Source organism: Paramormyrops kingsleyae, chromosome 14 (assembly GCF_048594095.1).
Source record: "Paramormyrops kingsleyae isolate MSU_618 chromosome 14, PKINGS_0.4, whole genome shotgun sequence".
Classification (NCBI taxonomy): Eukaryota; Metazoa; Chordata; class Actinopteri; order Osteoglossiformes; family Mormyridae; genus Paramormyrops; species Paramormyrops kingsleyae.
Genome location: NC_132810.1, coordinates 4,813,191 through 4,829,523, shown reverse-complemented (window position 1 = coordinate 4,829,523; position 16,333 = coordinate 4,813,191). Strand labels below are relative to the sequence as shown.

The 16,333-nt window shown below is 47.2% G+C and overlaps 1 protein-coding gene across 13 annotated transcripts in view; it reads right to left on the bottom strand.

Moving 5' to 3' along the window:
- The window catches only part of nrxn3a (neurexin 3a), a 157,565-nt gene that overhangs the window by 64,738 nt on the left and 76,494 nt on the right, over nucleotides 1-16,333 (bottom strand). For all 13 annotated transcript variants that reach the window (XR_011982552.1, XR_011982553.1, XR_011982554.1 and 10 more), the window contains one exon: nucleotides 13,351-13,470. Coding sequence is in view for 9 of the 13 variants with exons in the window: in XM_023828811.1 (XP_023684579.1) it covers nucleotides 13,351-13,470 (120 nt within the window). In the remaining 4 variants the exon portion in view is untranslated. The remainder of the gene's footprint in view (nucleotides 1-13,350; nucleotides 13,471-16,333) is intronic.

Sequence of the window (16,333 nt, the reverse complement as noted above, 5' to 3'; positions counted from 1 at the left end):
GTAATATATTCCTTTTATTAGCACAGCCAGTGGCATTAAGATATCCAGGCATTTTGGTTTACTGCCCATAACTCTGCTGCTCCAATTATCTGTAACTCAGCAAGGAACCTGAAACATCACAAAATCTTATCTCTTATTACTTGGCAAAGTATTCCGTCCTTGAGGGAGATAGGACGGCATAAGCTGACACTGTGAGAGACAGAGAGGCGGCACTGCGGAGAGGGGGAAGCAACATTTACCGTATCGGCACGCTGATGCCAGCTTGCAGTCCAGTATAAGCAGTGCTGTAACGGGCGGGGGTCCGCAGGAAAACGCAACACGGCCCACGACAGATAACGCTGTCTATAGCACTTCCGTAATTTTTCTGTTTCGATAAGGGGTTCATTTCATAATTCTTCCCAGATGCTGCCATTCTCACATGACTCTTATCCTGCCTCAGCATTCAGTAATAGTGTTCAGTTACAGTATATAGCTTACAGTGTACAGTTACAGTGTATCGCTTACAGTGTACAGTTATAGTATACAGGTTACAGTATACTGTTACAGTATATTGCTTATAGTGTACAGTTACATCTTACAGTTATCATGTACAGCTTACAGTGGACAGTTACAGTTTACAGCTTACAGTGTACAGTTACATGGCACACAGCAATACTGAATTAAGCCAGTTGAACTAGGAGGAACAGCGACGCACCCGGCACGGTCTTCAGTGTGTGTACGAGAGCCCAGTCAGCAATGGCACCATACAAGGTGCGATTCCTGTTCAGAAGAGCAGCCCAGGCAAAGGTGGCGGCCCTGCTAGACCCACAACTCAGGCGAATCACAGGGATTAGATCCCAGTGATTCTTTCACTAGTGCTGAAGACTCCATATGTGAGCATTTCAGAGGAACTAAAAGTGACCAATAATGTTTAAACACAAGGAATTTCCAGGAGAACCCCCCCCCCCCCACCCCACACACACGTCACCTTTCTATCTTTGAATGCGCAGAAAACGCATCCATTCTTTTCGGCCCCCCATGCCCTTCCCAGCACTCACACTCCATAAATAATGCCAGGACGTCCTCTATAACAAACAGCTCACCCTAGGAAGGCTTGAATCAGGGCTCCTGCTGCAGATACTAACACAACAGTTCCATTAGAGTGGAATAAAGCACCACAAAGGCTCTCTCTCAGCAGAAACGTACGGCACGAGCTGCCACATTAACATAAAGCATGGCTCTAACAAATGATTAGCCTCTGTAATCTCCGAGCAGTCAGACACGGCCTAGTGCTGCTCCAATGACCTGTCCGTGGTGATGCATGGCTGTTTCTCGGCCCTGCCTCCAGACTGACGTTCGCTAGAACTGAGAGGTGGCCGCCTGCTCGATGCTCACGCGGCATTCCGGCACGTTCCGGCACATTCCGCGGAATTGCTCAAGGTGAAGGTCGGCTGGGCCATTATCGCACCGTATCAGCACTGCAGTAGGCACTCCTCACCTGCTTATTTTTCCATCCGAGGCAAACTTCCAGTGTCCGTCCTTCTCCCGCAGTCCCCCCCCCTCCCCCTTTTGCTTCCCTCCTCAACCCACAAAACCAAAAACTGAGATGAGGCTCATCTTTCGACAAAGGCACGCCCCAGTGATCTCACTGGGCAGATGGGGAATGCTGCCCGTCACTGGGGTCTGCTGTGCATAATGATGGTCGAGTGGAATCAATCAGGATGACATGGGACGCAGCAGGGCTCAAATAAAGCCCACTGATGTAGAAAATAGACCTGCTGTCTCCTCACCGGTCCACGCAGCTACCTGAGGAGCTCGACTCCACCCGACGCCACAGTCTCTCCCCAAGCTGAGACAGACGCGGCTCCATCAGGGGTCTCTGCTCTTCTGTTGGTTCTTTCTTTAGAACCATAAACACTCACAGGCTCTTCAGTTCTCGGGGACTAAATGGACACCGATGCCGTACGACAGGGACGGCCGGGGACGGATCTTAACTCGTTTCTGTCACACTGTGTATTTGCTTGTCGAGCCTCTGGCTGCATGTTTTAATGCATCTGTACGCGACAAAGCCATCAGCTTCCTTACAGACGGACGTCTTGGTGGAATTACTGCGCCAACCATGTCTTCTTAGGGGGAACCTGTCCCTCACCCGGTGTGTGTGACCAGGAGCATAGCTAGAAAATGTCACCTTGGCCACCCTGTTACGACCCCCCGGTAAATTTTATGGGACCTCAGGGCCCCGATGGCACCTTTTGGGGCCCCTATAAAGTGCTGGACCCAATGAATTTGTCAGGATCTTCACGCCCTTCTGACACCTCTGACGTGTGTGACACGCTATGGTCAGGGAAGTAGTACCAGAGCTAAGAAGAGAAGAAGCCCTGTGCTTCTGGACAGACAGAGAGGCGTCTGACCATGTGTCCTTATCCCATGCTGACCCTGTCTTCAGTGGCAACCCGTGACAAACACATTTCAGCCTGAGTTGCTCTGAGCCAAACGGATGTGTGTAAATCACTCCCCGAATACAGCTCCAGAATAAGGCACGCATTTTGAGAACGCCACAAAACATCTGCAGCTGTTAAAATGACAAGCTACTTAAATAACAGAACGGGAAGGTTGGAGAAAGGACAAAGGCACCCGCAGCCCACCGGGAATTTACCTCTGGTGAGCGTGAAGCAAATTAAATATCTTTATGGCTGGTGACATTTAACACTTTTCAGCTGGCATTTATTCTAAAAAACCAAACAGCCGTCTGCAGCCGATAATGTCCACAGATCCCGACTCGCTCGGCAATCCCGACAGAAATAAACGAGCTGATTAAAAAGCAAATTGCATACAGAGGTCCTTTCCACCCCATCGGAGTGACCTAATGCCGGCATAATGGACTGGAGACCCTCAATCGGCCGGCTCAATACTGTGGAAATCTGAGCACGAGAAAGCCCTAGCAGGAAATGAAGTGTTGATGCAAACAGTCAGGGCAACCAGCTCTAACTGGCCCACTGTAAGCTTTAATGCAGCCTTTTGCCCGAGTTCGTAGCTCAGCGCAGCCTATTGATCCGTGTCTGCAGCAGACCCAGCACCATTAGCTGGCTTGTAGCTATCTCATCAAAGCTTCTGTCACAACTAAGCGTGGAGTCTGCGACCCAAATGGCATGCCGAATTATCACGATGGTTTCTTTGTAAGCATAATTGAAATAAATGCCATTGATCGTTTGGGGAGCCACTTCTTAATTTGTAGGTAAATTTGCTAACGCCAACGGCCCAGGGAGTGAACAACTAGGGGGGGGGGGGGGGGGGATTAGGCTTGGAAAGTTGGCTGCTCCCAGAGTGCAGCAACACGCATGGGCTTAAACCTCAAGGCTGGGCGATACTCGGTGCTGAGCTTCAAATATTTGAAGGCACACTTTCCATTGTGGTATATCACAAAAGTAACTTCATCGTAATAATTTATTGCTCACAGCAGCTCTGGGCTTTACTCCAGCCGTCACTACCTCACAAGCGTTCTCAAGCTTGTCCAAGGTCAGTGGACTCCTGTCAGACCAAAGCAAGGGAACGAGAGTTTATGTTAAACCTGCCCGTTGAAGGTACCTTCGACAATTTTTTTCAACACGGGCTTAAGACTGCTGTCTTCATTCTAAACACTTTTTTAAAAATAGCCATAGGCTAACTCTAACCCATTTTCCTATATTTCCCCCCCAAAACAGACGCGATGGTTTATTCCTGACTTTAATTTAGGCAAGCATGGTTACAGAATGATAAAGCATCACTCAAAGCCAGAGGAGAGACAAAGGAGGACAATGCCTGAATGCCGCGTCTGTGTTAGTGTGTAACTACTTCTGGATGCTAACAGAATGTCCAGTCCATGCTGGAGCATTGGATGGAGATTCTACTGAGAAAACAAAAGGTTTCCATGGTCTACCTAAAATCATCTACATAAAAAGTAAAGATAAGGCTCTGTGCGAGGTAGCAAGTATAGTGACAGAAACCTTCCTTCCTCACCCGAGAGTCAGCTGCCAGGCATCCTGTATCAAGGGTGGGAGATGAGTGACATGACCAAAGTACACGTGCACATCAGCCGTAGAACCGTCCAGTCTGACAGCCCATTAAAGGGTCTGTGCTCTTCGCTACTCTTCTGTCTCTGCAGCGTGAAACCTGCAACCTGAACACAGCCTGACACCAACCGGGTGTCGGATACTGACAGACTGCACCTCCAGAGAGATGTGCTGCAGTACGAGGAGCTGCCACTGGATAGACTGTTAATCCAGGCCGGTGCTGCACGTTCCTGCACTATTCCCACAACCTGCTGCAAGCTTAGTCACCTTAAACTGGACCAAACAAGACAAAGAACCTGCTTTGTTCAACCCTCAGCCATGATGGATAAATCAAATTAAATGTCTGCTGCAAGGCAACCTGCATTTATCATTTACACGGACAGGGGGCTAAAATCACCTAGGATTCACCTGCTAGGGAAAACAACCTGAGTTTAGTGAGGCTCCTGGGAAGTCTTTGGCCAGCAGTCAGCTCGTTCAAACTGGTACCACCCGCACAATTCACGCACACGCCGGACAGGAAGCCAGCCAGCACAGTGAAATTAGGGGTAGCGTCCATCTAAGACAATTTGTATTCAACATTAATAGTCACTAATTTATTCATGTCGGGTCTGGGCATTCATTGCGATTGACAAGGAAGCCCTGTGAAAGTGAGATCCCTCAGTCCCGAACCCGCGCCAACCTGAGGTCTGACAATGAGCCAGGGGACTCTCGAGGTTAACACGTACGCAAATTAAAATTTGCAATTACAGAGAGTTACACCCTGGAGCTTTGGTGTCATTCGGCGACAGGTTTAACCTACAAAAGGGTCTGGTCCTCAGCGAACGGGATCCGGCCGAGAGCACAGTCCACGCCAGCAGAGGAGCACTACAGACACACATAGTGAGTCCGTTTGGACACAGGGGCCAGAGCACTCAGCAACACGCCGTGTCAGTCGAATGCGTGCGAAGCAACTCGCTAAAGCACATGCCTGACAGATGCTGTGAAAACACACCACAGTCAGAAATTCTGAAATTAAATTTGAAAGTGTTTTTGGATGAAATCAAGTCAGAACTGCCCAATTTCCTGAACGTGAAAACTGTGATTTTACCTGACCATAAAAAGTACTCTTTCTCTTTTGAGGTCTATGAAGTAAAGACCCCGCTGATGTTTTTTGACAACAGGCCAAAAGGTGAAAAACAAGTGAAAAGAACCTTCATATCACATTCAGAGCCAAGTCCGCTACTCTTAAGCACAAAGGTAAGGTTATTGCGCTGCAGGAATCTTACATGACTGTTAGCTGGTATGACCTCTGACAGCGAGGGATTCAACAAATAAGAAGAACTAATAGATAAAGGACACCAGAGGAGAAAAGCAAGATGAAATAATACACACAACATACTTGAAATAAGCACTCAGCTGAGCTGAATTTGTCCATTTTACATCTCCTGTAATGTCCATTCCACATAAGCCGCTACCTATAATTACTTTAATGATTTGGGCTTGATTATATCACGTACTTTCAGACATGGAGTCCCGGGAGCCTTAGATCCATGGGGTCAACAGACTGGAACCCATTAAAAACAGGAGGGGTCGTGACGGAAAGCTGACTGGCTGTCACATACGCTTCTCACTAGGCACTAATCAGCTCACAAGACCAGCTGATCTTGATCTCAGAGTCTTTCCGTTTGCCACGGAAAAACATCACGTCCATTATGTAAAAGCTTCATAGCACGCATCACCAGCCACAGAAGATGGGGGGGGGCACACCTGGGCACCTTGATCCATGGTATGTACAACCCTGTCCCTCAAGCAGTTGGGGACACAACGGGGGGGGGGGGGTTAGCATGCAGTTGGGAGGCAGCCCTCTGAATGCAGGGCTCCTTCGTTGAGGGAACATTCATCTTAATTGCATGCAGGGATGAATGGCCTTCATTTCTTCATAGACAGCAATTAGCGGGGCTGATTCGAGTGCAGGTGTTGATTCACACCCTCTTTTGGGGGGACCGCTGCCACATGCTGAGCGGTAGGAAGCTGCTCTCGACTGCTGCCTTAGACAAGGAAACAGGACAGGTATCACGCGAGGAACAGGACAGGTATCACGCGAGGAACAGGACAGGTATCACGCGAGGGACAGGACAGGTATCACGCGAGGGACAGGACAGGTACCACGCAAGGAACAGGACAGGACAGGTATCACGCGAGGAACAGGACAGGTATCACGCGAGGGACAGGACAGGTATCACGCGAGGGACAGGACAGGTATCACGCGAGGGACAGGACAGGTATCACGTGAGGAACAGGACAGGTATCACACGAGGGACAGGACAGGTATCACGCGAGGGACAGGACAGGTATCACGCGAGGGACAGGACAGGTATCACGCGAGGGACAGGACAGGTATCACGCGAGGGACAGGACAGGTATCACGCGAGGAACAGGACAGGTATCACGCGAGGGACAGGACAGGTATCACGCGAGGGACAGGACAGGTATCACGCGAGGGACAGGACAGGTATCACGCGAGGAACAGGACAGGTATCACGTGAGGGACAGGACAGGTATCACGCAAGGAACAGGACAGGACAGGTATCACGCGAGGAACAGGACAGGTATCACGCGAGGGACAGGACAGGTATCACGCGAGGGACAGGACAGGTATCACGCGAGGGACAGGACAGGTATCACGCGAGGAACAGGACAGGTATCACGCGAGGGACAGGACAGGTATCACGCGAGGAACAGGACAGGTATCACGCGAGGGACAGGACAGGTATCACGCGAGGGACAGGACAGGTATCACGCGAGGGACAGGACAGGTATCACGCGAGGAACAGGACAGGTATCACGCGAGGGACAGGACAGGTATCACGCGAGGAACAGGACAGGTATCACGCGAGGGACAGGACAGGTATCACGCGAGGGACAGGACAGGTATCACGCGAGGGACAGGACAGGTATCAGGCGAGGGACAGGACAGGTATCACGCGAGGAACAGGACAGGTATCACGTGAGGAACAGGACAGGTATCACGCGAGGGACAGGACAGGTATCACGCGAGGGACAGGACAGGACAGGTATCACGCGAGGGACAGGACAGGTACGTATCACACGAGGGACCGGACAGGTATCACGCAAGGAACAGGACAGGTATCACGCGAGGAACAGGACAGGTATCACGCGAGGAAGAGCGGATCCAGAAACTGGCCGCGGGTGGTTTGCCTTACACACGCTTAAAGGCGCTGGTCTGAGGTTCCAGTGCACAGATACACCAAAACATCCAAGAACGCCCATTAAATTTCAGCAAAAATTATAAAGAATAGCTGCCAGTGTAATTCAGAGGGAAAACAGAAGAGCGTGGAAATGAGGAGAAATGGCCCCTAGGAGGACCAGAAGCCAGAGGCTACCCTGATCTTCCTCTCCAATTCCAGATGGACTTATATAACATCAGGACACAACATGAGCTCTTAGCTCTGTGAACATTTGGTCTCTCCCTGTCATAGGCAATGCAATAATAACACCCTAGCCTAATCTATCTTAATTATGTCGGCATCCTAATTTAGCTGTGCGGCTCCTCACTCTTAGCGGGTCTCCAGCGGCGCCGGCTGGTGCTAGGGGTGCAGCCTTGTCAGAGACACTGCGCAGAACAGCCTCTCCATACCTCTGTCACACCTCTGATTGATGGTCTCTGTCCCCTATAATTAATGTCTTCTCAGCAACCTGCCAGTCTTTCCAGGAACCATTTTAATACTGCCATAATGTAGAGGCAAAGTGCCCTGCCGAGCCCGGGACAGACAAACACTGACGAGCGACGAAAACAACAAAAAAGGGGACGATAATCCGAATGCAGAAGTCTGCTGCATCACTGGGAGCAGTGGGTTGGAAAGCACCAGTTTAGGAGAGACTGGGAGCACTTTTCAGTCTCATCCTTGAGTGACAGTGTCAATCCACATTGAAAATACCCTCAAAGTGCACAGTGCCCCATCCGATTCCAACGCTGGACTCCAAGAGGGACAGGAACAAGAATTCACAGGCCAGAGGCGTGTGACAAACGGACTTTTCTAATCCTATTGTTCTCTGTCTTTGAAAGACACGAAGCTTAAGAGCAAAGGTCTCAAGCCATATGTGTCAGATCATCTTTGGTTATCCCAGATTTTTTTTTCTGAATAGTCTTATCTTAAATGCCTCCATAAAAAATATTTGGGAAAAGCTGAACGCACCATTTCCTTGGTGATTTCAGGGATCTCAATTTTGTAGGATGAAACAGCACTCGGCTTGAAAGACCAAAAAGAAACAAAAGTACAGTAGATGCTGAAGAATTGCTTCGATTCCGCATATGAAGGCTTTCACTCAGGTCGATGGTAGCGTAACCAGACTGGCAGGCACTGTTCTTAATTTCGCAGACTGTTACTCTTCACTCCAAACTGTCTTTTACATGAGATGGTTATTGTCAGGTGTCACTGCACTGGTAAGAGAGGCTTCACTTAGGACGACAGAGCTCTCAGTACAGCTATTTGCATTGATTTTACCAAGTGAAACACCTCATTAATATCTGTGAATACACTGATCTGGTCACTGTACATTGGGTCTCTGCTGTACACACACACACACTCAGCACATTGACTCATATATAAGCTTCCTGACAAATAATGAAGCCGCTTGTCTGGCTGAGAGACTTTAAATCAGGTGGATCCATCGTTCAGTTTTCCTAAAGGACTCTGCTCCCAAGTGAATGCAGTGCTTTGCTTTTTCATTCCATAAAGAGAGAATAAAGCAATAAAACGCACCACCACACGCCTACTGTGACAGTCCGTCCTACGGATCACAAACCAAGGCACCGTAATATATATCTGCGCCGCCATCCATTCTCCTTCACATACGCCTCCATAAGTCTGCTGGACTGCTGCCTCTCAGGCCTATTCATCATCCCTGCCGGGGCCATCACAAGTGCGGCACAGCGCTGATGAACAGCCACCAATCAGTGATCCATCTTCTTAGACTATATTCTAGGAGGTGCCATGCAGAAACAGCTGTCTTTATATCGATATCAATCCGTGGCTCGGAGACACTCTTCTATGTGTTTTATCCTGAAGATCCAGGGAATGCTGCAGACTTGGGTATACACATGGCTAATTTAGATCTTTCCTAGTTCACATTACAGTCTGGCCCTAGGTAATTACTAGCCTCCATTCACATAGCCACTACGGTGAATACCATCACCACACTGCTGCAGAAAACAACCCCAAGAATAAGGAAAAAAAAGATAAATACTGGGTGTGGCCTGTACAGTACATTAAATTTACTTCGCAGACGCTTTTATCCAAAGCAACACACGCTTTTTGTAATGATAGCAGGGCCAGCCAGTCACTGGAGTGATTGGGGCCCAGCTCAGGGGCCCGGCGGTGAAATCGCTCTGTCAGCTTTGGGATTTGAACCGGTGACCTTCCGATGCCAGGCACAGCCTGCCAAGTCGCTGAGCCCCACCCCACCGCACATATAGAAGAGAAACTGCAACCCACGCAGATCATAAATTCAGCTGACAGACCCTGTCTAATATACTACACATCCGCCATCCAATACCACACTCTTAAGTAAGAGTAAATAAGAACTTTACTCAGATATAACACTACATGTTACATGCCATAAACGTCAGGGAATATGACACCTGCTGCATCAAAGATGGATACGCAGCTCGAACTTTGCATCATCGTGAGGGATGCATCCTCGTAAACGCTGGTATAACAGTGATGCTTACTTAAACTATCCTGCCACCATGACAGAGATCCCCACATGCCTCACAGGCAGAAGTACAACCAGCCATAAGAGGAAATCCTATAACCTTTTAGGTATAAATTAGCTGTAAAATTTACTGGCACAATAAACATTTGGTTAGACTTGTACGACGATACTTAAATAATGATGCTGGTGCCCCTTCTTGACTTGAGTCCCCTTTTATAATCTGAAGACTACAGGGGCCCAAAGGAAGGTACGAGTACGTGGTTCTAGGTAATGCGAGACCATTTCCTCTGCTCTACAACAGGCTGCAGGGAACAAAACTGGCTTCAAATAATCAGATCTGGTTTATTTTAGAGCCACAACAATGATACCAGAAAAAATAACTGTATTAAGAAAGTGACCGGAACTGTGTGTGGACTGAAAAAAACCACACACATTTACCCAAAGGCACCACACCTGAGCACTTAAGTGTTCAGCTCACTTTGAGACCCAGAACTTCAGCTGTGCCTCTCACAACCTATGATTTAGGGCAGGAATGTGAAGTCCGTAAAATTGCACCCTCAACTTCAAGGCGCTGCTGATACGATGAAGGTCATCATGATGCAATCAACACGGAGGAGAGAGATTGCACACTTTCCTGGCAATCAAAAGCCTCCACAGAGAAAATGATCATTTCCAGGGGCAGGTAAGACCCAAATCAGAAGCTCTGCCTTATTTGGATCTACTGTGGAGGTTACCTGTCATCCTCCATTTGTGGGAAATTCTCACACCAACACTGAGTGCTGAGACACCAAGAGAGAAATAAACCTCAGAAGAACCTAATTCCTGTCCCTTTACGCGTCGTGGTTTAGGACAGTGTTTCCCAATCCGGTCCTCTGGAACCCAGAGTCAGTCCATGTTCTCCTCCCTCCGAGCTTCCTGCCAGACTGTCCACATTTATGCAGAAATGTGGACTTTCTGTGGATCACTGAGGACCGGATTGGGAAACACTGGTTTAGGACCCAGAGAGCAAGCAGCCGCTGCAGCGGCGGGAGCCTGAGTGGTTTGTGGTGCCACTGGCTGTGTTTCAGGGCCATGCTCCAAATTCAGGAGTATTTTCACAGAACCTGAGATGATCTAACAAACAAAGCTATAATTAAATTAAGATCTAGGCGAAAATCTGCTGCAGCTGGCGATTTTACGGGGTGGGAGGAATGGCTCTAGCTGTAGGCAGAACAGACTGACACCAAAGATCTGTGAAATACCTGCGTTGCGGAGGAAGTGAAATGATGATCGGTTTTATTGGTTGGTGGGGGGGTGGAAGGGGGGCTCCCAAGTAAAAGTTTGCCTGGGGCCTCAGAGAAGGTCAGGCTGACTAAAAAGCACAAATAAGATGTGGTGTAAACTACCGGTAACGCAAGTTAATGAATCCGGCTTGCAACCGTCTTCATTCTGGCTCTAACATTCGCCACGGCAGGTTATCACAAGCATGGTCCGGAGTGCCAGACTCAGGCCTGAACCTTGCGGATTACTGGCAGGACAATGAGGGATTTACTCCATTACAGGGGCTGCGGCAAGATCAGCAGGCGCATCTTCTCATGGACAGCGCCGTTCAGACATGCTGAAGCGATGTGAAAGGTTAGACGCACATTAGCGATTTAACTCATGCCCTGAGCACCATGGTATAAAGGATGTTAATGACAACCTCTCATACTATCTAAGGGAAAACGCAAAATATTTTTAAATGTGAAATATAATATTCTGCCCTAAGTTCAGATGGTTTACAGATGTGTTTATCGTTTCAGACATTTTATGGAAGATTTATAACGAAGAGCAGCGTTACAAAATATACCAGCTCTCACAATACACATTGCTACAACAAAGAGCAAAGACCTTTTTTTTTTACACTATCAGAGGGACCTTATAACATTGGTAGAGTAGCTAGTTTTCTAAATGGGCAAACTGTACCACAATCTAAGCGGCTTTGGCTAAAAGCTTTAATTAAAAAGCTAAATATAAAATATAGCAAAAATAATAAGCTGTCCAGACATTTTCTAAGTAGTCATTTCAGCTGAGAGCTATGTTAATAACTGTAATAATACTACTAAAACGCTACATTTTGAAGAAATTGCTTTAAAGCTTTTAAATTGGGGGAATGAGGATTTCTGCTGCAATCCAGCAATGTGCTCTTCACGCAGAGTGCAACGCAACACTGCCACCTAGTGTCAAAATTGTAGAATGACCCAGAGAAATCACCTATCCGTAGTCTTATCGGGACGAACAATTTTAAAACTCTACCCGTGAGCCTTAAACCGCCAGAAGGTCAAGTTTTGCATCACAAAGTAGAGGCCACATGAGACAGGCTGCCCCAGCGCGCACGCATGACACAGTGTGCCTGCAACAGAGAGCCCATGGCTCTCCCTCACAGAAGCTCCCAGCCGATTTAATAAATCACTGTCCAGTAAGAAGGCATAACAAGAGGTGACATCACTGCGGTTCATTTATGGACACAATCCAAGCCTTGGTACCTCAATACCCCACAACACAAAAGTGAAATTTCAAAAGGACAAACACGGTCACGAAATATGGCGGGTGAGAGCTGACAAAATACACTTCATCTACAAAGTAAAATTGAAATAGACAGAAAACAGTGGCTATTTAAAGCATTTCTGATACACAAATACTTGGCAAATGAAGCATACGATTGGATTCACAAGGCTAGATGCACACAGCAGGGTATCTGGATGAAATCTCAGTAACATCAGGCTGACAGAACTTCTAATGAAGCACTTGCATGTCCACAGATATAACACATCTATACATACAGCAATAGGCAATGGGCTCACAAGACTGTGCTCCTGTAAAACAAAGTACAACAAACTGTACTGAGGGATTAAACAGCAGTTACCTTTTGAGGTCTTGATGTCAAACTTCAACCACATAGAATAGATGCTCAGATCTTCAGAGCTTAAGAGGACGGTGCCTAACACACTCGCAACCAAGGTCTGCTCATGGTCATTATTGCTTCAGAACAGGGGTAGGCAACCCTGATCCTGAAGAGCCAGTATCCAGCATTGTTTCCATCCTCCCTGGTCTCTGATGAACCACACCTGATCTCAGGCAGATAGTGACCCATCAGGTTGGATTGAAAACCTGATAGACACCGGCACTCCATGATCAGGGCTGCCTACCCCGGCTTTACAGCATCACTATGAATAAGCATGATTAAACACACTTGTGGGTCTGCTCTGACCCAGGGACGGATTACGGACCGGGCAAGCGGGACCGCTGTCCAGGGGCCCTTGGGGTGCAGGGGGCCCGTGGGGCCCCTAGCCCAAAACAATTTGCAACGCTTATCAACAATGTATTTTCGTTTGTCTATTTTAGAGGGCCTACATTCTTTGATCCTCTGCCTACAAGGGTCCCTGACCCTATAGGGCCTCTGATGGAAACATGGAGGGAGGGCGTTTGGCTGCCAAGGGCCCTTGAATTGTGGTGGTTGTGGTGCTGGTGGTGGTGGTTGTGGGGGGGGGGGGGGGGCTCTCGCAAACGTTTTGCCCAGGGGCCCACACAACCCATAATCCGTCCCTGCTCTGACCGGAAGGGGGCATACTCAAGGGGGCATACTCACGGTCATTGCAATGCGTGCCGGAGTAGGTGGTCATGGAGCAGTCGCAGGTGTAGTTCTCCCACTGCTGGATGCACACGCCCATGTTGGCACACGAGTCGTCCTGGCAGGTGGTGCTGGGGCCTGAGATGGAAGATCAGAGAGCTGCAGGAGCAGGCGAGACAGCTGCATGGGGAACTGGGCGGCATGCGGGTCGACTCAGCAGCAGTGCATGCATGTGCAGGGTAAGAGACGTGTCACTCAACGGCATTCCAACTGAGGGGAGTTCAGTCCTGCTAACACTATTCAAGATGGATGCACTAGATACAGGAACATAGGTAAGGGCAGTATTCAGAGCTGTTTGGCAAGTAAATCAAGAGAAAGAGAAGCTTCCAAGGAGGAGATAGAAAGCACCTTCCTAATGCAGAGCCACACCTGACGTGCCGCCTACCCATCTGAGATGTAGCACAGCGGGTAAGCTAAGCCGCCACAGCGAGAGTGGTAGATGGTAGGTAACTCCTGTGGGTGTTGTGAATATCACTGCAGCTACCAACAAGGGTAGAACGGGCCGTTTAAAGCAAAATGTCAGGGGGCTGAAATAGCTTTTGTCTAACAGATTATATTTTTAAGTTAAAATGATTCACTTCTTGACAAATTTCCCTTTCTTTTCTGCAGACTTTTGTCCGTGATAAAATAACATACAAATAAAGGGAACAAGGGATTGCTGTTCACTTCAGATTCATGTTTACATCCCCATGCCATCAGAAAACCATTCTGTCAACACTGAATCTGAAGGCCCTCCACATGATTTTGAAGGGATTTTTTTGGTTGTGAGGGTGATATTTTTACTTTTTTTTCTGCCACTGACATTCCAGAAAGACTTTAGCAGCTAGCTAGATGACAAACACTGGTAACTCTTCTGGTAACTGGTCACTACTAAATGACTAGGGAAGTAAAATTCTACGCAAAGCAAAGCAACAAGACTATCACAGAGGAAGTCACATGGTTAGTCAGGCACGTAGACTGCTGTCACCGAGGAAGTGACACGGCTAGGCTGGACATGTAGACTGCTGTCACAGAGGAAGTGACACAGCTAGGCTGGACATGTAGACTGCTGTCACAGAAGAAGTGACACAGCTAGGCTGGGCATACAGACTGTTATCACAGAGGAAGTGACACAGCTAAGCTGGACACGTAGACTGCTGTCACAGAGGAAGTGACACAGCTAGGCTGGACATGTAGACTGCTATCACAGAGGAAGTGACACAGCTACTGTAGGCTGGACATGTAGACTGCTGTCACAAAGTGACACAGCTAGGCTGGACATGTAGACTACTGTCACAGAGGAAGTGACACAGCTAAGCTGGGCACGTAGACTGCTGTTAAAGAGGAAGTGACACAGCTAGGCTGGACATGTAGACTGCTATCACAGAGGAAGTGACACAGCTAGGCTGGGCATAGAGACTGCTATCACAGCTAACTAATACATCAATTCACCTTGGTTCGACACACAGGTGCTCTTTTAAGCCTTCAAAGGTAAAGTCTGATTTTCAAATCTTTTTTCTTTTTTTTTTTTAGTTTGGAATGGGCACATTAAATAATCTGCTCGATACCTTCTAGCTTAATGATATTTCTGGTACACCATGATAAGGTATGCTTACTTACAAAGTCACCGGTATTATCAGTATCGATAAGCTGAAATCAGGTTTCTAAGCAAACTATTCTACTTCTAAGTAAAACTAAGCACATAACAGTAGTGCGATATCCAGATTAGCGATCCGCTGATAAAGAAATTTCTGACCGATACCAATAGCCAATTGTTTGGGAGGTTCTTCTTAAATAAGTTTAAAGGGACAGTCCACCCAAATAAATTAAAAAGTAAATGAATTACACATCCAAAAATATGAATTAGTATTTATTTTTTGGTAAGAAGACCAACTCTGGCATACGACAACAGTCCCAGAGCACTATATCCATCTTATATATTTATAACAGAGAAGGGCTGATCATCAAGTGTTATAAACTTCAGTTTCAGAGTAATGTGTTTTGATGTCGCGCTGACTTCGCTGGATTTTCTTTGGCTGTCATACACTCACGTTACTGACAAACTATGGGTAATCGGTAGCGCTGCAGTCTTCTTCATTGGAACGGATTTGTTTTTCAGAAATTCTTCATACTCGTCACTGTCTCGCCTTAAGGTGAGCAATCAGATTTGTTGTGTTGAAATGTTTACTAGTAGATCCGCCTTGCGAATTTTTAGCAGAACTATGTTTGCGTTTCTAACATTAAAATAATTCTACACAGCAAGACATTATTCTGACTATTTAGTACGCGGGTGTGCAAAGCAATATAGATACCATTTTAAAGGGAATTATATTATTGCTCATTTTAACCATAGGCCGACGGCAGATTGTTGCTGTATCGGCCGATACCGATAACTTGGCTGATATAATTGGTGCATCTCTAACCCAGATAGAACATATACAGTCCAACAAGCGAACACTTGTTCCCAACAGTACTGTGCTGCCATGATCGATGTGTACTGACAAAATTAATCAATTTCGAATAATAAAACTTACGTTACTTCACCATGGTTAAGTTGTCACAAAATGGTGAAACTCCTTTACTGAAACTCATTCTGTTTTAAAACTGCAGGTTAGTAAGGTACTGAAACTAAAGGATTTTCCCTATGTGAGTCTTATTTTCACGGTGCAGATAATCATCTCATTAATAGTAAACTGTCTATAAACACAGTTCAGTAAGGAACATTTTCCTACCAAGACCACTAGGTACGTGTGCTGAGTACAGCCTCCCACCAAGCGCAATGCGGTAAGATTCTTATCAGGTTTTAGCTCCCGTATAGTTATTAGCCTGTATAGGAAAACGGTGCCTAAATACAGCATAACATGTTGTACTTTAAACGATTCCTATTGCAGGGTTTGTCAACTTTGGTCAGCTGGCTGGCCTGAGATGATCAGTTCTAGACGAGTTTGCATACAGTTTTATT